General features: G+C 39.8%; 1 protein-coding gene across 1 annotated transcript in view; it reads right to left on the reverse strand.

Annotated features, from left to right (window-relative positions):
* setd5 (SET domain containing 5) overlaps positions 1-15,567 on the reverse strand; it is a 66,270-nt gene that overhangs the window by 14,723 nt on the left and 35,980 nt on the right. Inside the window, 16 exon segments of the mRNA XM_039798479.1 lie at positions 2,961-3,205; positions 3,436-3,553; positions 5,669-5,929; positions 6,080-6,463; positions 6,548-6,709; positions 6,886-6,969; positions 7,161-7,404; positions 8,658-8,767; positions 8,898-9,177; positions 9,644-9,936; positions 10,033-10,071; positions 10,296-10,483; positions 10,585-10,631; positions 11,153-11,415; positions 11,819-11,921; positions 13,604-13,858. Of these exon segments, the coding sequence (XP_039654413.1) occupies positions 2,961-3,205; positions 3,436-3,553; positions 5,669-5,929; positions 6,080-6,463; positions 6,548-6,709; positions 6,886-6,969; positions 7,161-7,404; positions 8,658-8,767; positions 8,898-9,177; positions 9,644-9,936; positions 10,033-10,071; positions 10,296-10,483; positions 10,585-10,631; positions 11,153-11,415; positions 11,819-11,921; positions 13,604-13,674 (2,892 nt within the window). The 5' untranslated portion in view covers positions 13,675-13,858.

Raw genomic sequence — 15,567 nt, forward strand, 5'->3', positions numbered from 1 at the left:
TATAAAAAAAATTGTGTTTTGCTAATGCAGAATTTGAACAAACCGTTGAAAGCATCCAAACACTATCAACATTAATACAATTCTGTTGAAACAGTAGAAACAAACGTGCCCCAACAATAGATTTCCCCTTCAACAAGAAAAAAGGATCTCCAGACTCCAGAATACAAAGTAATATGTTGCACGCCGGTGTGCAGAAATCAATATATTGAGATTCTAAGTCAGTATTTTAAAGTTTGTCATCACTTTCAGATTCCTAGTCAATATTCTAAGTTACTTAGTCAATATATTGAGATACTAAGTCGATACTTTGAGATATTGAGTCAATATATTGAGATTGTAAGTCAATATTTTAAATGTTCTTATTGGTTTGAGATTCTTTGTCAATATTCTGAGTTACTAAGTCAATATATTGAGATACTAAGTCAATATTTTGAGATAAGTCAATATATTTAGATACTAAGTCAATATTTTGAGATAAATCAATATATTGAGATACTGAACAATATAGTGAGATATTAAGTCAATATTGAGATACTAAGTCAATATTTTGAGATAAATTAATATATTGAGATACTAAACCAATATATTGAGATTTTAAGTCAATATTTGACAGTTTCTCATTACTTTGAGATTCTTAGTTTATATTCTGAGATACTAAGTCAATATTTTGACCAGAGGTAGTGGTGACTTGAACTTCTACTATATCTAAAATAATTTTGTAGACATACAATGGATTTTGCCACTAAATGTTGGTGTTAACTTTTTTTATACAATTTCACAAATTTCTACCCGGCAGAGGCTGATTTACCAAAAGGATCCTTTTAAAAAGGTGTAGCTACTTTACAGTTGATTATTACCTGATATTTAATCTGCATATATTATTATTATTTTTTTCAAAAAGGAGCAAAAAACCACACATTATTATAGAACGGCTTGTTTATTGCTAAGGCAAAATTAAATGATTTATTAAAAATGTAACAACAATAACAACCACTGGATAGGAAAAGGGTATTTTACAACAACTTTGAATGCAGCACAACGCTGGCGGGCGATTTCAGGGTGAACGCAACATCTGTGTTTTTCCGACAACAGCAGCGGCACACTGTCATATGTTCCTCTCCAGTGAAATACAGACAGACATACTTTAACACCGTTTAGCTGTCAGAATTGTAACTGTTTACTTCAGCTGCTAGCTAACGATAGGCTAACGTTACTTGCTGTTGAGTGTAGTGTTAACTAGCGTAACATGCGGCGATGTTTAGGTTGCCTCTAACGTCCGTTGAGCATCCGGAGAAGCGCAGGCATTTCAGTGGCACCGCGTTTGCAATTCGGTCCGGTAGATAACGGTCGTAAAGGCACCGGTGCCGTGTTAGCACCGGGTCTCTCCTTTTCTGTCAACGATGGCGAGGAAGTAGTGACGAGGTAGACGGGAGTTGAGGTTAGCAAGGAGCCAACGCCAGCTAACTAACACCGCAGGTTCACCGTGCTTTCATGCTGCATTGCTTCCAGAGAACGAGAGTTGAACAGGGGCTGGGACGCTAACGTTGCGTCCGCTGACCGGTATTGCGGGGAAAGAAATATTATCGTTTCAAATCTGTAACATAGACGTAATGAGTGGCACATGACGTGAACTAACATGGCATTTTAGTTTGTTTGAGTTTTAACTTGTCCAGTGGGACAAGTAAATTTCTCTTCCACTTGCCCTACAAAAAATCCACTTGTCCCGGACAAGCGGACAAGCCTTAATGTCGAGCCCTGGCAAGGCAGCTTGATTTCTACAGCACCTTTCACCAACAAGGCAATTCAAAGTGCTTTACATGAAACAGTAAAGAGCAGTTAAAAACGGTCATGATGAAAATAAAAAAGAATAATATACAAATACAAGAATAAAAGAATAAAGAATACAAGTTACAGTGAGTAAGAAATGAATAATTATTCAACTCAAGGTTGTAGGGATGGGTTTGGGAGGAGAGAGGGAGTGGTTTTATTTTTATTTTAGTAGCCTAAACAATGCATTTTTAATTTTAAGTTGAATTCATTGTAATTGTAGACTACAAAAACTTTTTTTAATATTTTTACAGTCATGACAGCGATGGTGCTGCAATTTACCTTTTATGTTGCATCTTCATAAGTGCACAATAACATGTGAAACAGCACATTGTAATTTCTATTATCAAAGTGTTTATTAGTAATAAAGTGGAAATTAGTAGAAATGTGAATATTTAGTTAGCATGTTGATTTACGGTGTGTGCCCCTAAATTTTCTGGTTGCACCCCTAAAATTTTCAGTTGGGGGCCACTGTGCTCCTGGTGAAAAAAGTTAGTCTGGAGCCTGTGCGTTCACTTCAAACTTGCCTCACCGGCCTCGTGCTGCATTAAATGTTATTGTAAAATACCCTTTTCCCATTCAGTGGTTGTTTTTGTTTTTACTGGTGAAATAAGGAAGAGGCTCAAAATTGATATAACTTGATATAATTTATTTTTATATAACTATTTGACTGAAATGGTTATCAAAAATAATCTCAGAAAACATTTGTTAAAAAAAAAAAGACTACAATGTTTTGACTAAAACTTGACTAAGATATATTGAGTTCTCTTTTGACTAAAACTAGACTAAAATGACGAGACTTGACTAACAAAAAAAGATACGTGAATGACTAAATATGACTAAAACTAACAAGGACATTTGGCACAAGACTAAAACTAAATTAAAAATAGGTGACAAAATTAACAATAGTTGCTATGGCGTGCTAAGCTCATACCTGCAAACTCAGAAGGGCTGAAAAAGGGGACACATTTTATATGATTATGATTAGCCAAATGACTCGCATAACGTATCATCAAAGATGTTTTATTGTGAAGAAGACCGCAGTAGGGAACTCTTCGGATCTACACGACAAGTCTGTTCAAAGTCTTCTAGTGTATGGTAGGCATTAGGTGTTTATGTGGTTGTGCCCTTACTTCAAATTGCAGCGGTGTGTTGCAGCGGCTGGCAGGCAGTGAGGGCATGGGTGAGTAGGCCAGGCCGTTGGGCAGCAGGGAGCCGCTTGGGGTGTAGAGCGGCAGATGTAGGGAGTCCTCTGGGAGCGGCGGTGAGATTGGTGACAGCGGGCAAAGCAGGTGGTCTGAGGGTGCTGTTATCGTCTCTGACATATACTTGGAGCGGCGCTTCTTAAACGGTGCGTTGAGTTCTGCGATTTTAAAAACTGTGGAAATAATACAAGTGAGCTGAAAAAATAGGAAACAATACACTTCTAGTATGGAGAAGATGACAAGACACAACAGTAACAACACATTTTTTATCTGACTGCACCCTTTACTTAGTTGTACTTTCAGTAAAAATATCACCCAGCTTGGTTCTGATCTATATTCTTCCAGCTTTGGTGAAAATACAGCAATAAATGAGTCTGCAAGATGAAAGTGGGGATTTACATACCGTTGGACATGGGGTTGGGGGTGGATCTGCTACTGGTACTTTGCTGGGAGGAGGTGGACTCTGTGCCATCCTCAACACTGGCTGAACAGCTTTCATCCTCCGCCTGCTTTATCCATCTCTGCATCAAAACAACATTAATGTTGTAGGTATAAAAAAACTATATACCTCAGAAAGTCTTGAGATTTATAAAAGATGGAATGTTTGTATTATAGAATTTAACATATTACAAGTAGAGATGCACCGACAGACCGGCCGGTGACCGGAATTGGCCGGTTTTCACGTGCTCGGCCACGAGCGGCAAACAGCAGGTCAGTCTGATATATGCCGATTTCATGCCGGTCAATGCTAAAATTAACTGACAACATAAGTTATACGAGTTACAGTTCTCAAGGACGCACGCACACACGGTTATATGTAAAGAAAAGAGAAAATAAATATTTGTGTGTGCTGTAAAGTGGTTGGAAAAAATGAAATCGGAATCGGCTAAAATCGGTATCGGCTGGCCTAACTCAATGAAAATTGGAAATTGGAATCGGCCTAGAAAGTTGTAATCGGTGCATCTCTAATTACAAGGTTGTAAGTCCCATGTATTCACAACTGTGTCTTTATAGTAGAGGTGTTGAAATTAATCAAATAATCAATGCATCGGGATGCGGACACGGACGATGCTGCATCGATGCAGTGGTCGACCATAGTCGATTATAACGCAATGATGTGGCTCGTTAATTTTCCGGCCACGGCATAAACATTCAAATGAAAAATAACATTCTCAGTAGCCTAACACACAGACAGACAGACAGAGACAGGTAGGCAGATATGCACACAGACAGACAGACACTCAAACAAACACACATGCAAAACGACTGAGCTAAGACACGAGGAGGAGAGAGGAGAGGATCGCAAATCGAGAAGCGGAAAGTAAACACTGAGGAACATCGAGACACACTAGAATAGTTAGCTTGGAGAAGAGCTAAGTGGAGTAACGAAGTTGAAGAGATGTACACTATGGCACTTTTCTTGTCTAACAGCAGTGGTTTAACAAACGTTGTGCTAGCGTGCCTGGCTAAAGTTGGAGCTAACGGCAAAGAGTTGCTAATTCGGAGGGCGCTGATTTCGGACCGGAGAGGACGACAGCGTGTTTCCCTGCTGAAGAGGACTTTGCAGTAGCTGGTGACTGGTTTTCGTGTTTGATCTGAGTTTCTTGGACAAACCGCTGGATTTCTGTGTGTTTGCTTCACTGAAGATAACGTCCTGTCGGACGCATCGCACACGAGCTACCATCAGGCCTGCAACTTCTTTCTTTTTTCTCTTGGCGTGTGTGTGTTTGTGCGTGTGTGTGTGTGTGTGTGTGGTAACAGTGGTTTAATAGGGTTTGAGTAAGTTTTACAATGAAACTGCTGTAAGGAGGAATAATTTTGTGTAGCTGGAGTGTTGTAAGTGGAAACTGATAAAGAAACGGATAAAGGGGTAATTGTGTGTAATATAATTTGAAGAAATATTGCAGTTAGCATATTTGAAGGGTGTGATTTGTGTTATATGTTTTTTTTATTATTCAATCTAACGGCTAAAAAATATTTGTATATTTAAGTCATTGTTCAATAAACAATACATTTTTTGTTAAAGAGTTGTCTGGGGTCAGTTATTCCAATACAGCACAATAGATTTGCAAGTTAAAAGTAGGGTGGTATATGACTAATCCAAAATAGGTTCATTGTAGCTACCTTAAAGAAATTAACCCAAACACTTCATCATTCCAGTCTAAAGATACTTATTGCAGCTTGGGCATTGCACTTGACAATACAAGCTTGTCAAGTCAAATATCCTATATGGCTTTAATAGAAAAAATGTTTGACGCATCGTGATGCATCGAGATATTGAATCCAAGACATGATAATCGTAATCGAATCGGGAGATCAGTGAAGATTCACACCTCTACTTTATAGACAGGTAGAATACTTTTTTTGACCAATTTAAGGCACAATGACGGTAAAATCAAGACTTGCTGGTCCCCTTTTCACCAAAAAGAACAGCATACTGTGCAAGATTTCGAGACTTAACACTCATTCAAGAGTAAATTCTTTATATTTAACTGCATTTCATCCATTTTAAAGCTTTCAGCATTTGATTAATTGAGGACCTGCAGACAGGCACTTAATTTGAATTCGCTAAGGAAGACAACATCATTATAAATTTTATATTCATGTACTCTATAATACCTTGCTACATCTCTCACCTTCTTGTAGCAGCCATAAGTCCCGTCTATTTGGAGCGGACGGGGCCGGCGTCTCTCGGGGTTGAAAGGGGAGCCAAAGCGGACGTAGTGTCTGGGTGTGGTGCAGATGAGTGATGAGTGGGAGAGGCCTGGCAGCATGTTGAGGGTGGTGGCCAGCACCGTGGGGTCAGTGGTTATCCGTAGCAGGCGCTCAACAGGCCCCTCTTGGTGGACCTTCTCCCCTCCAGGTACCTTGTCATTCAACCACTCTGTCACCAGGTACTGAGAACAAAGACAAACATTAATAATTAACTCTGCATTAGCTAGGAATTTACAAAATAACTAATATGATTGAATATGAATAAGCTTGACTCAACCATAGCACAACCAAAATCCTACAAATAATTTCTACACAGTCTAATGTCCTCTAACCTTCTTGGTCTTGGGGTAGCGCAAGTTGCCTCTATTTATGCAGTTTAAACCCTGGCCATCTCCATCTAGGAGATGACCCCCCAGACCTCTCTCTCCATGGCCATGTTCAGCACCATATGGGCCCTGAGGTCCCTCCTCGTCCAGAGAAGCACCCTGATCAGCTGATGATGGTGCTGCTGCCATGGCTGCAGCAGCAGCAGCCGCTGCTGCTGCTGCTTGCTGTGCGAGGGCTTGGCGCTGACGCCGGGCACGCTGGGATGAACTTGACCGGTAGCGAGAGATCCGACTTTTGGGCCGAGGCTTGGTAGGTCTAGCAGGTTTAGGGGGAGCAACTGGGGCAGGCAGGTTGGGTAATAAGGTCTTTTCTTCAATAGATGGCACTTCCTGAAAGAGAATGTATAAATAGAATCAATCAAAAACTAAAAGATGAACATATACAGATGAAACAACCTGTTTTCTCTCACTGACCATGACATAGGTGGTGCGTCGTGTGCTGATCCCCACTCCAGTGTTATGGGGTATTGGATTGTTACCAGCAGGGTTTCCTGCCCCGTACTCACTTTCCACACCCTCCTCCTTCACCTCTGCTCCTCCCACTCTCTTTCGCCTCCTTTCCAGGCTGTTATGTGTCTTCATGAATAAGCACAGACACAAGAGGGGAGTTACACAGGCAGGGTCTGAGAATTATCAAACATTTTGTCTTTTGAATTACTGATGTATTGCTGGAATTTAAATCTATTGTCACAGAGAACAAAAATATCTACTAACTGTATCTAACTGTATTGAAAATAGTTAAAATGCCATACTCTTTTACTATAGATGGCGACCCCATTTTCATCCACCTCTCCTTCTTCTCCATCTTCCACCTTCAACTCATCCAGCAGTCTCTCCTAATTACACAGAAAGACAGCACATGAGGAAAACATCCTACACAGCGGAAAATACAAGCAATGTTTGGCTAATATAGGCATTTTCAAAAACTTGAAAATGAACACTGTTTTTCCCTTCGTGGTAACATTAATACTTAATGGACTTTAATCTAAGCGATCATTGGACTGATTGGACCAAATGACACACACACCTCTAAGTCACTGTTCCCCTGCATTTCTTTGGCCTCCTGGTCCAGGATCTGGTTGCTGTCATCGGCAACATAGTTTTCCAACTCTCTCCTTCTGGCTTTTCTCCGTCGGGTCTCAGCACCAACCAGAGGGGAGGAAGGTGGCAGTGAGGGGGTAATGAGGAAGCTCTCCATGGGCCTCAGGTTGTGCTTCTGCACCGGGCAGTTCTGGTTTCCCTTATGGCAGGCACAGTCCACTTTGTAATTACTGGTTAAGAGAGAGGAGAAGATCACAATGAAGAAAAAGCCGGAAGATTGAACACAAATACACACATTCTGTAGCAGCAATAAGCTAACAAGACTAGGTCAAAATCTAGTATGTGACTAGGCCTTGTATTGTCAATGTGCTTAATTGTGGCCAAATTGTTACAGTGATAGTCAGTGGTGCTGTCTATTATGTGAATATAGATGTTAAATGTTAATCTCTGTGTCACCTCTGCAATAACATTTCTTATTCATCTGCACCTTTTTCATGTAGTGTATATCTGTAAAGTATATAAAAAGAGGTGTCTATAATGTACATTTTCAATACTATTTTGTACTATTATAACTCTTCTTATTTTTCTGTTTATATATATATATATATATAAATATTAAGATATTTCTTTTATATTCTACTTATATTTAATCTTTATTTGTGTTATCTGTTGTGTTTGCATTTGAGCTGCTGTAACAAGGGAATTCCCCATAGTGTGGGATCAAGTGGTCCCAGTAATATTTGTTTTATTGTGTACTAAAGTCATATCATATATATGACATGGTTACGATACATTTGAGACAAATCATGAGGACTACTTTTCAATGTAATCAAGCTATCAATTTATTGTTCTGATTACTCATTACTTATCTAAAGTGTTATTATGTAATCATTGTTACTTTGGTGGACAGACCGGATCTAGGTGGCCCAATGTTAATATCTCCATGAGAAACTGAAAGTGGAACTTAAGTCCCACTGGCATCGTTTTCCTTGCGCTACTTTCAGATGGTTACATTTTAAACATGATTTCTCCTTTCTGTGTAAGCCTACTCCTTTTTGTTATTTGAGTAGTTTATCTTTCACTCAAACCGGCTGCTGAAGTGCTGGCCGTTTTTTCAAAAAACAGGCCTGCTTGTTTCACACATTTATTTTTGTGTGTAGAGAGAGGGCCAGAGAGGCACACAGTCACTCACACACACACACACACACACACACACACACACACACACACACACACACACACACACACACACACACACACACACACACACACACACACACACACAGTTCACCTGCACGAAGCCTACTCTGCCCTGCTAATGCATGAAAACATGTGAAACTAGTGCCAGCAGCAACCACATCCACCATGGAGGAAGTTAATCAGCTGATTGAAATTGACCTGTGTTGCTTTTTGTGGATTGCTTTCTAGTGAATGGTTCAAAGGCAGGTGGAAAGATGGATATGGGTTGAGGAGCAGTACTGACCAGCTATTGAACTCATAGTCAAATCCAATGGTGACCTCAGCGTCCTTTGTGATTTGACTTATGGCGTAGATACACAGATGGATCATGCCCTCAGCAATCATATGCCTTACCTGTTAAAGGTAACAGATACACGATACACGAGTTATTTTTGAAGATAAACAACAAAACTCAAAGAACTCAAAGCTACACAGAAAGGAAATATAAGTGGCAGGCATTGAGATTTAAAAAAATTAGGCTGACCTCAGCATTGGGTGTACAGGACCTCCTGATGAAGCGAGCGTCGTTTCCAAAGGTCCTTGCATCAACACACATTTCTACATCATTAAACTTTGAGTAGAACAGCACAAATGGGTAGGGTCTGGAAAGATACAATGACATCAAACAGGTGAGACAACTCTAGAATCTTTGTGAATGTTTTTTGGATCCCCTGAATTTATATTTTTTTTTTTTTTTTTTTTTTTTTTTTTTTTTTTTTTTTTTTTTTTTTTTTTTTTTTTTTTTTTTTTTTTTTTTTTTTTTTTTTTTTTTTTTTTTTTTTTTTTTTTTTTTTTTTTTTTTTTTTTTTTTTTTTTTTTTTTTTTTTTTTTTTTTTTTTTTTTTTTTTTTTTTTTTTTTTTTTTTTATAAATATTAAATAAATAAAAAAAATAAAATAACAAAAAAAAAAAAAAAAAAAAAATAATATTTTTTTTAAAAAATTTTAATTTAAAATAAATTTTTTATTTTTTTCTTTTTTTTCCCTTTTTCAGAATTTTATTTTTTTGTTTTTTTTTTTTTTTTTTTTTACACGGAGCGGCTTTTTTTCTTTTTTTCCACAAAACCAAAACCCACCCCCACCCCACAAAGAGCAAATCACAAACCACTTATTTGCCAAAACAGGAAAATATTACACAAGGCAAGATTACACAATTGTGACTATTTTTTTGTTTTTTGAAAAGCTAACTCGCTCTTAAAGTGCAATTGTTGTTTGGTTCAGGACTTGGGCTGACCTGCATCTGTGACCCGAGCACTGTGTTGTTACAGGTCAGTTCAGTGCGGTTGATGGTGTCCATGGCATCACCTGAGGCGTGGATCTGTGTAGCAGAAGGGGGTGTTGCAGTGTCGTCCTCTGCCTTTGAGACAGTGGTGTTGGCAGTGCGGTGGAGCTGGAGGAGGGTCTGGACATCAGCGCTGTACTGATTGGCCAGAGCCTCCTCATACTGGTCCGTCCACTGGCGGATTCTGCTCTCCCATCCCTCTGCTGTATTCTCATCCAACACACTGACTTCTGTTGTTGAGTTCTAGACCGAAGACAAGATGAAGCAGTTATTCTTTACAGAAAATAGAAGCATGCAGCTTATCTTAAAGCATATCTTAAGATATACCTCCAATCTTACCTTCATCCTCATAGACTTCCTAGAACCCTCTCTGAAAGCCTGAAAGAAGGAAAATGAACACATATCAATACATGCACATGTAAGGCAGCACTGTTCTACAATCAAAAACAAATTTGAGGTATTCTCAATGTGGCAAGGGAGTTAACAAAAAATAACAGCTGCATATTGGGCTTTGATCGTAGCGTTTATCATGTGCTTCTATCTGCCAATGGATTCTTTGCTATACTCACTTTAGTGCACTCTGCTTGCAAGAGTTTGCATACCTTGACCTTCTTGCCCTTTGGCGTTCCACGGGCCTTCTCTGTGCTCTTCTTTCTCTTTTTGGATTTGCTCCTTTTGACCCGGTTGACAGTGAGTTTGATGCTGGTGGGTGTATGCTGGGTGGCAGTGTAAGAGATGGTGGAGGGCTCGACCTCTTCGTCACCACTCTCAGTGGCACTGCTCTCTCCAGCTACAGACGAAAAAACAAAACACAGGTATACTCATCAGAGAGAACTTTACAAACTCCTATAAGGAAATGAAATAACCAAAAAAAGACAAGAGACAATGTACCTGAGACATTTTCTGTTTTTCTGTGTTGGCCTTCTGCTCCTTTCCTCCTGCAACAAAATAGGCAATAAAACACATAAGCTTGAGATAAATCGGGCATAAAAAAGCGAAACAAGAAGTCAAATACTTGTTACAAGATCGTAGCAATGAAATTGCTGAACAGACTAAAAGGCCAAGTACATGAATCAACAATTGCGCAGATGTTTGAAAATGGCAGGAGATTCTGCTCGCCAAACATTTTTGAGAAAGCTGTTTTTTTTGAGGAGCGATCACGCCTAAATTTGAGGTTTAGAAGCAAGATATTTTATTTGGATTATATAGCTGACAAATGAACAGAGATTAGTGACATTAGTACTCCATGCTGCATTTTGACAAATTATATTTCAGATTTTATGACATATTGTAGAATTTAGAGTTTGACACCACAAAAAAAACAACAAGTTTCTTGTTTCCTTTCTCATACATTTGCAAGACTGTTTGGAAGATCTAGTCATTAATTACACTTGCACCTGATGCAGCAGCTGGAACTTATGCTTAAGGATCCAGACTGGGCAGGTTTTCCATCTCTCACCTGCAGTTGTCACATTTGATGAGCAGGCCATCCGAAGTCAGGCTGCAGTGACACCAACTGGCCACAGCCCCGTCTTCCCCTGAGGAGCTGTCGCTGTCGGCTGAGTTGTCCTCAGTAGTTTCATGATAGCGGGAGTCGTGTACCACGCCGTTGAGATCCATACGGGGAATGATGGTTTGGGAGAGCGGGGAGGCGGGTGGGGTGGGGGGAGGGGGCGCGCCATAGTTGTGATCCTGACAACACACAACGGAAGACTGTTGCATCTTCAAACAACGAGTGTTCAGGCAAAAGGGAAATGGAAAATGGAGACGAATGAAAATGAGGGCATAACAACAGGTATGTGAAACAGTACAGCTGTTAATAAAGGAAGTAGTTTGTGGTAACAAAAGACTTATAGCAGAATAGAAATCAATGTCTTTTTTTAAACTGCCTATCTAAAGTGTTACTCTTACTGTTCTATAATAATAGAACACAGAACTTGAAAAGATTAGAAAACAGGAAAAGATTGGGTGTCTACCCAATCTTTTCCTGTTTTCTAATCTAAACAGAGTTATTATTTTAGCTTCTAAAATGTTTGTAGTTATAGCCAAATTATTTTGGACTGAAAGAGAGCAATACTAATTTCATATAATAAGGCTATGATTAGAATTGATGCTTGGAACTCACAGCATATGGTAGTCCCCGATACCCATGACTCTGTGCACTCTCACAGCTGTGGTTGTTGTAGTTTTTTTCATTCACGGCAGGGCTTGCTTCAACTGACTCAGGGCTGGAAAATAACAAAAATGATTAATCCAAGGAAAGACAATAGAACAGAAATTATATGTATAAAACAGTAGATATTTCCACTATGATTTTCCAGGCCTTTGTAAAAAACAGTTTGAAGACTTTAATCACTAGATTAGCCACTAGATGGCACCACAACCCTGAACTGGCTCCCAAGCCTTGAAGAACAGCAATTTAGGAAAATAGAATGTGTGAGCCATTATGGTATGCAACTCCTTTTGCCCTTTAGCTGAGGTCTGAACAGACGGTACATTACTTTACTTTTTCCCACTTGTCCTCCAATTCCAGGGCAATTAAATGGCCAACGAATCAAAATGACAAAACGTTACATTTAAATCCTGGGATTTTGTATATCTAAGCAGACAGTGTATTTTCTTATGTGAATCAATCCTCTTGAAGTTTGGAGAAAACTAAAAGGGGCTGTGAACAGGTGGATGGGAGAGACCAGCTGCATTCCACATAACCTTAGTCACATAAGCAGGCTGACTTACAGAGATGTGGGAACAGTTCTTACTTAAGCTGTCTGACGACATTTCCTCAGACACTACTTAACACAGCAAGGACTGATATGGAAATGTAATACAAGTCTACCTCCCTTACACAGAAGGAGGGCTGGGCAATACAGAATCAATGGTCAGTAGTTAGAATAACAGAAGAAACAGAGGTGATAACTAGGCTCCTGAAACATTTATTAGCATTATTAACAACTATTTGTTTTTAACTACATTTTGAATACATACAAAATAATTGCGCAGGCCAGTTACATACTGTACCCAGACTATTAAATATCACATAACATGTAGTGATAGTTTCAAATTAAGAGATTAATTAAGAATACCCTAATGGGTATTTTTATGAAAGATTTTCAGCGGAGGGAATTACGTATAGGCTATTTGTTGGCTTCTTGAGCCGTGTGTTGCCAATGCACACATCGGTTTGAATTATGTTTTTATATATATATTTTAATTTGCTCTCACGATCGCTTACCACTACCAGGGTTGCAACTGAAATAATAGGCTAAAGCAACAACAGTTTATGGAAAGCATAAGTGTAATTATGGTCAGATCTTGTGCCAGACTGATGGGGGAAGTGATATTGATAAGCGTTATGATTTACATATTTACAGCGTCGGCTATTTTTTCACAATCTTTCCTAGAAAGCAGCGACTGTATTGCTTTTTTGCCTGTAAAACCGTATCTGAGTTCTCCATATTTATGTAGAATTATAGTTTGCTCTTCTTATGTAGCTCTGGTAGATGTTTGCGATTGGTCATGCTGTGCAAACACCGCCTCTTTTATATGAACGCGTGTGTCGCTGGATTGGGAAACCCTGGGTTGATTGAACTAGTTGTTAACCACCGTCATGACACAGCTTATGCAGGACCGTGGTTGTTAGGTTAGGTGAAGCCGGGTAACTGAAATAAATCCAGGGCATGTTGATCTTGATTCATAGTACAGTCCTTAGGTAAAACAGGAAGTTTGTTTACCACCTGTGACACTGACTATTTGAGCAATGTTGCCAAATCATATCGGCAAATAATTTGGCAGATAAACTGATGGGCAAAACTACCAAAATAAGACCCTGGTTGTAAATTAACAGATTTTTTCTTTAATATGAGAGCACAGCTACATATTTGAGTCCCACCAGCAGGTAATGAGTACTTACTCTGATCCAGCAGCCATATCTGAGTAAGACGTTTCAGGTGTGGTGACTCCCAGCGCGATTACTATGCTCATGACGTCCAGCACAGCGACGCGTGGGAGGGGGGGGGAAGTAGGGGAAGGGGGAGGGAGAGGATGGGATGGGGGAGGGAGGGGAGGAGGAGAGGTGAGGAATCACAGGGTCCCAATTACAGCAGCAGACCACTCCAAAGGTGGGGCGCCGCCGAGCCGTAGCCCACGGCTCACGGTCATGGGGGGCCTGAGGAGAGAGAGCAACAATCAAATCAAACAGCTGAGTCGAAGTGACTGGGATTTTTATGTGTAAGTTTAAACCTTTTAAATGCAGCAACAAATTGGTCAAACTTAAACAGGAAATACAATTTCAGAAAATAATGTTTATAAACATGGAATTGAATAGATCGGCCCTAATGTCACCGATACCAGATACAGCTATTTGAGTCAGTATCAGCCAGATATCAGTATTAGAGCATCGCTAAAAAGAACAAAACAAAAACCACCATTACACCAGGACAGAGCGTGAGCAACCCAAAAGAACATTGATTTATCTCAATGTGTTTTTATTGAGTTTTTTCGTATGTAAAATGAAAGAAATATGAATATTTTTCTATTCTTTAATTTATTTTATAAAAATAATTTTAATATAATTTTTTACATTGATAGCACAGCTTTAGGGGACACGGTGGTGCGGTGGTTAGCACTGTCGCCTCACAGCAAGAAGGTTGTGGGTTCGTACCCCGGTTGGCCCGGCCTTTCTGTGTGGAGTTTGCATGTTCTCCCCGTGTCTGTGTGGGTTCTCACCGGGTACTCCGGCTTCCTCCCGCCGACCAAAGACATGCAGGCTAGGTTTATTGGTGTCCCTAAATTGTCCGTAGGTGTGCATGTGTGAGTGTGTGGTTGTTCGTCTATGTGTGGCCCTGCGATGGACTGGCGACCTGTCCAGGGTGTACCCCGCCTTTCGCCCGACGTATGCTGGGATTGGCTCCAGCCCCCCCACGACCCTGTGCACGGGATAAGTGGTTGACGATGGATGGATGGGTGGATGGATGATAGCACAGCTTTAGCCAGGAAAGAGAGTGGAGACAACATACACTAAAGGGCCACAGTTTGGACTGAGCTTTGGTACATGGGGTGCACACTTAACCAGGTGAGCTAACATGTAAATATGTAAAGATGGGACACCGTCAAGGGCTGGGCAATATGGAGAAAATCAGATATCACATTATTCTTGTCCAAATACCTCAATGTCAATATTGCAACGATATTGTAGGGTTGACTGGTATTGATGCTTTCACAAAATATTTACACAATGAGAGATGAGATAAATAATCATCAATAATATAATGACTAAGTGGTTATAGGCAAATAATAGAACAGCTTGAACAGTCTGGTAAGTGTAGAAAATGACATCACTTTTCTGTAATGCTGCCTTTAAAACCAGGAAAACACAAAACTTATGCCATATAACTATAACGATATTAGGATATCCAAAATCTAAGACGATATCTGGTCTCATATGAGGATATCGATATTATACTGATTTATTACATGGCTTGGTTGGATTCTAAGGCATTGTGCGGTCTGTTATTTCTTGATAACAGACCATTACTAAGTATAACCATGAGTATAACACACCGGTGCCATGCATAGCTGAGCGTTGCCATGGATGCTGTTCTGTTCACTCTAGAGGACAGCTATCAATCCGCTGAAAGAAGTCCGGATAATTTATCAGCTGTGGCAAAAAGTGGGGAAACGTGGATCAACTTCTGTCCACCCAATTCAAGCAATGACAGCAGATCTGGTGGTCTATCGCTACATCTTTATATACGGTCTATGATCGCTACGCAGTAACAGCTATAGGGACAACAACGTTAATTAGTTAGCTTACATTGCAACATGTTTAACGTTACAGGTGTGTCAACTGCAGCAGCTGTGCAAAATGGAAACAAG

The sequence above is a fragment of the Perca fluviatilis genome, chromosome 4 (assembly GCF_010015445.1).
Source record: "Perca fluviatilis chromosome 4, GENO_Pfluv_1.0, whole genome shotgun sequence".
Classification (NCBI taxonomy): Eukaryota; Metazoa; Chordata; class Actinopteri; order Perciformes; family Percidae; genus Perca; species Perca fluviatilis.